At 53.6% G+C, this 10,787-nt stretch overlaps 1 protein-coding gene across 1 annotated transcript in view; it reads right to left on the minus strand.

Moving 5' to 3' along the window:
* Positions 1-6,482, minus strand: part of KCNAB1 (potassium voltage-gated channel subfamily A member regulatory beta subunit 1) — a 34,554-nt gene extending 28,072 nt beyond the window's left edge. Inside the window, exon 1 of the mRNA XM_019619221.2 lies at positions 6,165-6,482. Within this exon, the coding sequence (XP_019474766.1) occupies positions 6,165-6,400 (236 nt within the window). The 5' untranslated portion in view covers positions 6,401-6,482. The remainder of the gene's footprint in view (positions 1-6,164) is intronic.
* Between the last annotated feature and the right edge of the window lie 4,305 nt (positions 6,483-10,787).

Consider the following 10,787-nt stretch of genomic DNA (forward strand, 5'->3'; position numbering starts at 1 on the left):
GCCCGGAGCCCCCCCAGGGCCGCTGCACCCCCGGGAGAGGAGCTGCCTTTTGTACGGGCACAAAGGCACCGGTGGAAGAAGCAGCGGGGAGAGCAGCGCTCGGAGCGGCTTGACGTTGAAAATGGGCTAATCATGGGGAAAAAAAGGAAGAAAAAAAAAAAAGAGGGGGAGGGCGAGAACAAACGCTGTGCTCCGGAGTGCCGCTGGGTTAACTCCTTCCTACCCCACGCTCCCCGCACGGCCGCAGCGAACATTCCCCGCTTCGGCTTCGGCAGGGGGCTGAGGGAGGATCCGTGGGTGTGGGGAGTGGAGGATGGGGTGCAGGGCTGGCTTTGGGGCGAGCGTTTAAAAGCTGGGCTAACTGAGCTCATAGCCTGGGAGTCACCATCTCAGACACAACGTTTGGCGTCAAGTTACTGCAAAATCATCAATAAATGAATGCTACCCATCTCAAATTAACATTGCTACGCATCCAATGAGCCTGGAACTGAGGGTCGCTGACACAGCTGCCCACACTATGTTGTGCAGAGGGACCCCAAGCAGAGAATCATAGAATCACAGACTCATTAAGATTGGAAAAGACCTCCAAGATCATTGAATGTCTTAGGCTGGAAGGGACCTTGAAGATCATCGAGTGCCAACCCCTGGACGTGGGAAGGGCTGCCAAGCACTAGATCAGGCTGCCCAGGGCTAAGGTTGGGATCCCCAAGCTCGACCACAACCCACCCACCATGACCACTGCCAGCATCCCTCAGAGCCACATCTCCATTGTTCTGAACCCCTCCAGGGAAGTTGAGCCCACTGCTCCCTGGACAGCTGTGACAGTGCCCGACTGCTCTTCCGTAGATAAATTTCACTTAATATCCAACCTGAATCTCTTCTGGCGTGGCATGAGGCCATCAACCCTCCTCCTCTCACTGTTACCTGGGAGCAGAGGCCGACCCCCCTCACCACAATCTCCTCTCAGGGAGTTGGAGACAGCCGTAAGGTGTTCCCTCCACCTCCTCTTCCCCATGCTGAGCCATCCCATTCCCTCAGCCACTCCCTGTAGTGCATGTGCCCCAGACCCTTCCCAGCTCAGTGTCTTTCTTGCAGTGACACAGGCCGCAGTGCCATTGGCATCCTTGGCCACCCGGGCACACTGCTGGCTCACGTCAACCAGCATCCCCAGATCCTTTTCCACAGCACAGTTTTCCAGCCACTCAGCCCCAAAAGCAACAGCTCCTGGTGAGTCTGCTCTTGGACTTAAAATGTGGGAGACCTCTTTTGGTGTAGTCACCAGCTTTAGTTTTAAAAAACCTCAAAGCAGTGCCCCCTTCCCCTTCACAGCCCATGCCCATGTTGCTCTGCACAGACATGAAGTGTAGCACGTTAACCAAGAAAATGGAAATGTTATGCTTTTAATCATTATGCAAACACACTGAGCAGCCTAACACAGCTTTTAAAGCACAACCCAAATGTATTTTGGGCCTGAGGTGGGCTCTCAGGATGGCTGCTGCCAGAGCTCAGCTGGCTGCTGGCTGCAGGAAGCCAGAGCTGTGCAGACCCAATCCAGGTCACAATAACAATGCCATCTCAGCTGCTTTAAGCTCTTTAGCCGAAATCCTTCACTGCCAGGAGAAGGCAGTGACATGGAGGAGATCGGCCCCAGCCCCACCAATGTCACATGAGCCCCTTGGCAAAGTTTCTTTGCTCATAGCCTCTTCAACAAACAGGAAGTTATCTCCAGTTTAGCTATATTTTATTGAAGTTGTGCCTGTGTATCTATCATAGGGGGGGGAGAGCAACTCCTCGCTCATTATCGCCCTGCACTGCAGGCACCGAGCTTCTATTTCACAGCCCGAGCGATCAGTGTGCCACAGTTCCGTGCTGCATAGCTGCATAGCTCTGTGCGACATTAAAGGGGAAATCAGAGCTGCTTTTCTGCTTGCTCCCAAGCAATTTTTTCCTCTGCTTTCCCCTGGTTCCCCCAGCTCTGCCTGAATAGCTCCTGCACTGCGCACAGTGCCTGGGCAGCTCCAGAGCAGCTTTGGAGAACTGCTCGGCCGCAGCAGTGCTCTGCGTAGAAGCAGAGCCAGCATCCAGCCTTTCTACTCGGCACAGAGCAGCCCTTAAGCTCCTCACGCTGCTCTGCTCTGTGACCATCGCTGCTGCTACGTTTGCAGCTTTCTCTCTGCTGCTGGCAGGGAAAAGGCATCCGGTGAGCTCGGCTGCCCAGAGCCGCAGGGCTTCCTGCTACATGCAGGCTGCAGATCAGGCAGCACCTCTGAGAAGAAAGCAGAAAGCAACAGAGAGGAGGAACCTGGCAGGGATTAACCTCAGAAAGCTCTGCAGGACAGACGTTCTCCCACCACCGCCATATAGGCACAGTCCTGTCCCAAGGCACAACTGCAGGAGCTGCAGAGCCCACCCAACCTGTGCCCCATCCTGGTGCCAGCTGGGGCTCACTGCAGACCCCGCTGCCTCCGTGGAGCCATCACCACACACCGCTCAAACCTCAGCATCGGGGCTGATGCAGGTAATGTGCCCTCCATCAGGACACCCATGGTGAATTCTCACCGCACATCCCAACAGAAATTGTGCCTCAGAAGCTCTGGCTATGAACACGGTGTGTGCAGTTCAGCTCCATCTCAGTGCAGAAAACAACCAGGCTTCCTGCTGGGCTGCCTGCTGATGGAGAAGCTCCATTGCACCTCCCTACATCACTCCTATGCAAGCATGGCGAGGTACAGGACAGCAGTGGGAATTGGGCCGACCCTGCAGGGATGTACCACAGCAAAGTCAACACCAAGGAGGGGAGATGACAAATGCTGCCCAGCTGTGGCATAGGGACTAGCCCAAGCTTGAGTTATCATTCCTCTGGTGTGGGAACGAGCAATAAACGTACAAAAACTATCGTGAAAATAAAGTATTTGGGGTTATTCTAATCAGAGCAGAGCAGGATGCCAACAGGGTGCCCAGCTGTGTAAGTTCACCCTACAGAACAGACTTATACTGCTAAGTGTCACTGAAGGGGACAGCTGCCCGTTCTCAACCACCTCCCAGCCTGGGCCCAGCCCAAAGCTGACTGCAGCACCACTCCACCCAAGGGCGGGTCGGGGTTTCCCCCAGGATGAGCCCAGCGGCTGCTTGCACCCCTTACCTCAGCGCTGTTGTAATGTGCAACAACACAGGCAGGGTGAGGAAGGGAGCACGAGGCCAGCGGTGTGCACTGAGCAACGTGCACTGAGCCAACACTTCTCTGTTATGCCACACACTGCACCGTGCAGACAACGCAGTCTTCCCAAGGTTCCTTGCATAGTGATTAATACATTTATTCCAAATGCAGCTCAGCCCAAGCTGTGTACTTCCAGCTCGTCTCTGCTTATTGAATAGTAAATTTAGGCAATTACGTACATTATTCTGCTATCCATACACGTCAAACACCACCCGACTGCAGTTTGTAGCAGCTCATTTCTCTAAATAAAGTTCTGTAAAGAAATATGTTCTAAGATGTGAGGCTTGGATGCTGAAAGCAGCTCCCTGCATAGCAGCAGTGGGGGACAGCACAGAGCACGGTGCCCCAGCACCAGCCCACAGGGCATCCCCTGCAGGAGCCGCAGCACTGCAGGAGCTGCACCCTTCACCTGCAGCAATTTTGCTTAAACCAATAATGTATAGTAAGCACTGCTAAAATATGTTCTTCCCAAAGAGAGATTTTTCCCAGCTTTCATGCTTCTCCTGCCATCCCACAAAGCAGGCAGAGGGACTCTGCCCCACAGCCCTTGTGCTGCCTGACAGAGCTGGAGCACTGCAACCGAGAGAAAGCACTCCCAAAGTATCGGGGGCATCTGCTGTGGTCAGTGCATGGAGCTGGTGCAGCACCGGGGTGATGGCACTCCTGCCTCCCCCCCACTGCCATGAAGGTCCTTTGGGAAGAATATTTCCTTTTTCACTTGCAGAGCACCCTACAAAGGTACCTCACGTTTTTGGACCCTGAAACAAGGGCAGCCCTCGAGGTGCTGCAGTGTCACCCAGCAAGGAGTGCAGGGCCTCCCTGCACAGGACAGTGCCTGCACAGCTGCAGCTACCCAGGTCTATCCAGAACGGGGACGGAGCCAAGCGACAATGAAACCCGCACAGAAAATTCAGCAGAGCTTATCAGGAGGCAGCAGGCACCGGAGCTGCGGGAGGGAACCAAATCCCCTTTGCAGCCATTGGCCCAAGCACCAGCACCACAGCATGGGGAGAAACACGGAATAAAAAGTGCATTTCCATGGGGTGCAGAGCATCCCTGCTCAGCTCCATCGCTGCTGCGCTCCCCCAGCATGCAGACCCCGCAGCCATCTGCTGATGCCTGTAGGTTTAAGAACGATGCTTTTTGTCACGGATATCTTGCCTGGCATCCTATTCCCCATCACATCTCCTCCTCACATCTCCCCGGGACATCACACGCCCTGCTCAGGAATCCAGGGCTGATAATTCACTGATAATGATCGGAGGCTCACAGGCTGGAATTGATTATGAGGAAACATCCCTGTGTGCAAAGTGGGTCACAGAACTGCATTCTGGGGGCTGAAAAGGGGCATTTAAAACACACTGGGAGCTCTGCAAACAACTCCCACTCTCTGCCAGTGCCATGGCACAGTGCTGGAGATGCCGCGTGCTCTGAGAGCAGAAGCAGGTGTGCAAACGGCTTTGCTACCGATGATGGGAACAGATGTGCTTGCTGAGGGGAGCTCAGAGGCTTCAGAGTAGATTACTTCACAGGAAAGTATGTGTGTGCACACGTGTGCAAGAGCATGGGTGTGCATTTGGGCAACTTGCTGGGAACAGGAGATCCCTGCTGCTGTGCTGGGAGGAGGCCCCACACCGTGCACACCGGGGGTCCCCTGACCACCGAGCTGCACGCAGCTGCTCTTCGCCCACCTCCATCCGTTCATGCATAAAGCTGTATAAAAATAACGTGAACAATAAGCAGCGAGAGGAATGAGAAATCATTTGGAAAATGGCTGGGCACAGGAATACCTGCCTTGCACTAGAGAGCCATAGTTCAGAAAGAGAAATCACTTAACAGAAAGGACAGCTGGCAGTGAACAAGGGGCACAGCTCAGCACAGCCATCGGTCTGCACCAGGATGGGGAAGATGTCAGCGCTGGGAGGTACATCCCAGTGAGCACAACACAGCTGTGCTCTGAAGTCAGAGCAGCAACCATGCTCCATCTAAGAGCAGTGCTGCTATTGCCTGAGAGCAGTGCTGTTAGGGCCAGCAACAAAGCCATGCGATGCACTGCTGCTCTGCCTGTTGTTCTGTAACAGGCTGAACTAAGCTGCATTTGCTGAAGCAATGAAAGGGAAAGGAACTAATCACCCTATAAACAAACAGGCTTATGAGCATTTAGGCAGTGTTTCTTGTTAACAGTTCTTTTGTTTACCTCAATTAATTAAATAGCTCTTCATTAAAAAGTTCTTCCTTTTTTTTTTTTTTTTAATCATGCTGTCTTTAGATCAGACCTACAGATATGGGACAAAACTTTGGGAGGTGACTGAGCCATGCTGGGAAAGAGAAGTGTTTACACAGTGAGCCTTGGCCCAAAGTGGAACAGAAATCTTTAGAAAACAGGCATCAGAGGACCCACATAACAACAAGGACCCCTACAGCATACGCCAGAGGTTCTACATGGTCCTGCAGAGCATTCCTTCTGCTAGGGCTGGGCTGTGTGAAATGCAACATATCGTGGCTGCTTCTGTCAGCTGTGAAAAATGCATGGACTCAGGAGAATGGATTTGCTGGAATCCATCATCTTCAGCAGAAATTAACTGTATTGAAGTGCTTTATTCCATCTCGTTAAAGGCTCGGATGGATGAAGAGCAGCCCATAAGCCAAGCAGCCAAGGTGCACACAGGGTGACAGAGCCAGAGCTGAGAGCAGAACCCCAGGCGTGGGGCAGCTCAGGCTGCTCAGGACCCCGTCCAGCCCAGCCCAAGCACCCCCATGTCTTAAAGCCATCCCCAAGCACTCGCCATTGCTCAAGGCCGTGCGAACTTCTTGCAGCACTCAAACAGCGCAGAGAACAGCCACTACAGCATCCCCTGGGTCTCAGCAACCTGCCCGCAGAGGCTCTGGGACGCAGGCAGCCCCTGCCCACAGCTCAGCCGGCCCCACCGCGCGACCCTGCCCATACCTGTACACCATCCCCGCCTGCGCCCGGACGCTCTCGTGCAGTGACAGCCCGTGGAGGTGGAGGAACCTCTCCAGCTGCCTCTGCTCGCTGGCCCCACTCGCTCTCCCTGCCCCAGCTGTGGGACGGTCTCTGGGGGCCGCGCTCGGCTTTTTGCCCCGCGGCGGCGCTTCGCTGGCTTTCTGCAGGGCCGGTTTGTGGGTTGGGATGTCAGCACAGGAGGGCTTGTACAAGTGCATGGCCCCACACCGTGCAGCAGCGCTTGCCTTGGTGTTGTCGCAAGAAGAGCGTTCCAACTCAAGTGGGCTCCGGCTGGGATCGCAGTGCTGTCTGCCAATAACAGGAGAGTGCTCCGAGGGGCGAGGGCTGCCAGTGGGAACGGAGTGCCGACTCTGGTTCCCAGGTCTTATATTTAGAGAATGAGAAATATTTGTTTGGGATTCCACCCAAGGCCAACAAACGTCAAAAAGAATATTCTCACAGGGTTGATTTGAGGCCTTGGGTGGAGAGATGAGTGCTGCAAGTGTCTCCTACGTGGTTCCTTCAAACCTGATGGGCTCACCTACCTTGATGTAAAATGTCACAACCCTGGTTAAGTGCTCTATGTAACCTCCACTGCTACGTTCCAAAGGCCCAAAAGGATGCCGTGTGTAAGCAAACGCAGGGCAACGAGGCAGCCAAAGCCCCACAGAGACAAATAACCCAAGCAGACAGGGGAAATACTGAGCCTGTGTTGAGTGCTGCATTATCCTCTGACCCAACACACAGGCTTTAAGGCTGGGATCTGAGTTCCCAGAGCCTGCAGCTGTTTCTCTTAAGCACAGGGAGTACAGAAACCTCCTGCATCCCCAGGGGGATGGGAGAAACAGTGCAGGGCTTGGGGACACCAGCAGAGCCTCCAGCTCAGAGCAGACCCAGCAGTGCCTGGGTCAGGGAAGCAGCACAGGGTGCAGCACAGGATGCAGGTTTCCTGGGCTCTTACATTTTAAATACTCAGCCCACCTCCTGGCTCTCCTCTCAATCCCAAATACATCTAAAATATCAGTTAAATAATCAAGTGATGGATATATCATGCACTCAGCTAATCCTTAAAGCTTTCAAAGCAGATAAACAAGGGCTGAGCTAAAAAAGAAACATATTTTAAAAGATTATAATTCAATGTCACAGAGAGGAGTTGTGCATGGAAATGTGGGTTACCCGTCCTCCCCTCCCCACATCACAATGCCAGGGCATGTAGGAATCCGTCCTTCCACCCCATCCAAGCTCCTGCATCAAACCTGCCCGTTTTACCTCCTGTTGGATCCAGCTCTCTGCTCATCTCTAAAGCAAGATGAACCAAAGGCAAAGAAATACTTCCACAAGCTGCCCTGCTGTTTTCACACATCGGAGTTTCTCTGGTTTAGAGCTACAGGGGCCGGCACAGCTCAGTGTCATGAGGAATTCACCCTTCCCAGAAGTTATCCCCATGCCTGTGACTTTATGGTGCCACAGAGCAGCCACCACCACTTGGTCTCAGCCTGCGCAGATGTTTGGGCTTCCTTTGTTGCAAGTGGTTTGATAGCTTCTCACTGAACTGCTGCTTTCTCCACCTCTCGTGGTTATGTACCACTTTCCTTTCATGTTCCCCTGTCACCCACACCATCCCACACACCTGCAGCTGCTACCGAGCCCCACTCAGATGCAACCGCAGCCACCTGGAAACAGCAGCTAACTACCAGAGATGGGCCCAAATTATCACAGGTGGGCTTGGACGAGGAATTTGGGAGCTGGGAAAGGAGGCTCTGAAAAGGTCGGTGATTTCAGTTCACCATGGTATAACAAGCCCCCAACAGTTGGAAATGTCAGAATCACGGAGCCAAAATCCTTCTATTCTTATCGTAGTTGACATAAGCGTTGCTATGGCTATCGCAGCTGTTATCAATGCTGCCACGGCCGCGGCTATCACTGCGATGCTTGTACGGCTATCGCTGCCGTGAGCTCCCATCACCGCTGCTATCAGCAGCACGGCTGTCGCGCCGCGGGCTGCCCTACCTGTGCGGCATGCCGGTGGTGTAGGCGACGGTGTGCTCGTGTGAGAGCTCACAGCCACGCAGGTACCAGCTCATCTCCAGCTCCCGCAGCAGTGCCAGGCGCCGTGCCCGCTGCTGTGCCGCCAGCTTCGCCCGTGCCTCCTTGGTGCCCTCGGTGCTGCCACGCGAGGCTCGCTCCCTGCTGCCCAGGGACAGCACCGATTGCTTCCTCAGCTTCAGCGCTTCCTCCGCGTTCTTGTTGCCCACGGTGCCCGTGCGTGCCGCCAGCATCGCCGCGTCCGGCCCCGAGCCCTCAAATCATTTAAACTGATTTGCGGCACGCACCGTCCTCCCTCTATAACCCTCTGCCAGCTCAGAGCCGTAATTAGATACGTGGCCGCAGAGCTTAACCCGAAAGGGGAGCTGCGACCTCTGCGTGGAAACATCTGTACGGCGTCCTGCAGGGGCTGAAAGGCACACCGCTGGGCCGTGGGCTGCACGACACAGTGTGGTCCTCGCCCCAAAGCGGCCTACATCCGTGCGGCCATGGCTGCCCTGCAGAGGAGAGCAAAGTTGGGGCTCTCACCAATTGGTTTGTTTGTGGAGAGAGTGGTGCTTGGGGAAGATCTGCTCCGGAAGGGATGCTTGAGCTGAGCATGCTATCTTCTGCCTTGAAATAAGGGAACAAACCACACCAGGCATTCAAGAGCACGACCAGCCTCGTGTTTGGAGAAAGAGGGAGGCCAAAAGCTCTCTAAGGGCACTTAGGATTAAACACATTGCAGTTCTACAGTGCTATCCCACATCAGTACATTTCACAGCGCTTCCCAAAAAGGAGAAGCTTCCAGCAGCTCCAGGAGCCTTTAAGGAGCCTCCCTGAGCCACTCAGGCAGTACACACTCCTTTCAGAGATGTCTGTCAGGCTTCATACAATTGTTCAAGTTCTTCCACCTGGGAGCTGCCTACCAAAATCCAGCTTTGCTCAGAGGGGTGGGTGCCCCATCCCTGCAGACAGCCGTGATCAGGCCATGGGGCTCTGAGCACCTGACAGAGCTCTGGGTGTCCCTGTGCACGGCAGGGGGTTGGACTGATGGCCATCAGAAGTCCTTCCAACACAAACCATTCTGTGATTCTGTAATAGATTCCATGAAAAGCAAAACAAAGTTCTGAGACGTTTGCATAACACACGGTGAGCTCACCCAGCTTTTTTGTTTACCACTCACCCAACCACAGCACCACGCAGCTGTTCCCAAACAAAGGCCCTGAGCAGGGATCAGTCACCACAGAGGTAACCACATTAAAGCACCTGCTCGCTATTTGTTCCTCCCTAACGGAGCATTGTCTGTCTCACAGCAGACCTGTGACACTGCACGTCCCACCACGTGCCACAGGTCAGTAATGCCACCGGAGCTGCCCACTCACCCTATAAAACATGCAGCAGGATCGCTTGCCTGCAAGCCAAGCTGCCCAGCTGCCATTAAACATTGATGGGCACTGGGAGCTGAGCTGGGTGAGCCCCCCGTGCCAGCATCACACATCACTCTGACACAGGTTAACACTGCTGGTGCTGCATGCCCAGCGCTGAGCTGCACAGCTGTGAGCCTGGCACGGGCTGCATGCAGCAAGCTCCAGGCACTCATTGGTGAGACAAGTGGTCCCATTTGCTGGGGTGCAGCATGGCCAGTAGGAACAAGCAATGTGCTGCTAGTCTGAAAGCAGAACATTCCCTTAACGCCCCTTGTTCACCTGACAGCTCCACGACAGCAATTTTTAAGAGTAGTGAAGGCTGGAAATGACCTCCAAGATCCCCAACCCAGCTCCAGCTCACCCCCCTGCCTCAGTGCCACATCCCTGCAGTTCTGGAGCACCTCCTGGGACAGCGACTGCAGCATTCCCTGGGTGGCTGTGCCGCTGCATCGCTGCTCTTTCAGAGAATATTATTTTCCTAACACCCAACCTGCATTTTCCTCTGGCTCAGACACCACTTTACTCAACCCTAGTACTTTTCAGATGTAAATAAGAGAATCATTTCTAACAGCCTCCAATAGATGCTTTCTGCTCAGAAGAGCATTAGGTTTCCATGGTGAATTAATGCACTCCACACAGTTTGCATTTAGAAGTGTTTTCCTTTTCGTTTTGCTTTTTGTCTCTCTCGAACCGTTCCGTGCCTGGGCTGCTCAGCCCCACCTGCACGTCCCCTCACAAGAGATCTCTTCTGCCCCATTCTAAAACACAGGATGCAAATTCTGGTCTACCAATTCTCCAGCAGTTCCAGCAAAATTTGCTTTAAATTCATCCACTTAAAACGAATCCCTGCATTTCAGACCCCACGCTACGCTCTCTATCAGCATTGCCCCAAGTTGTCCAGCTAGGTGCACGTCACGAGAACCTGCCTCATACAGGGATATCCCAGGCAGGACACATGGGCAGCACTTACTGCAAGGTCCTGTCTAGAGATTTTTAGCAGAAAAACTCAAGCACTGTATAGGCACAGGTTGAGCTGGAAAATATCTGTAAGTGATAGCTAAGTAACATATGGATTTCATCCCATAGGAGCCGAGTAATTTTCAAATGCAGGATCCAATTAGCAAAAGTCTAAGTGATAGCCTTTAGGCTT

The sequence above is a fragment of the Meleagris gallopavo genome, chromosome 11 (genome assembly GCF_000146605.3).
Source record: "Meleagris gallopavo isolate NT-WF06-2002-E0010 breed Aviagen turkey brand Nicholas breeding stock chromosome 11, Turkey_5.1, whole genome shotgun sequence".
Taxonomy (NCBI): domain Eukaryota; kingdom Metazoa; phylum Chordata; class Aves; order Galliformes; family Phasianidae; genus Meleagris; species Meleagris gallopavo.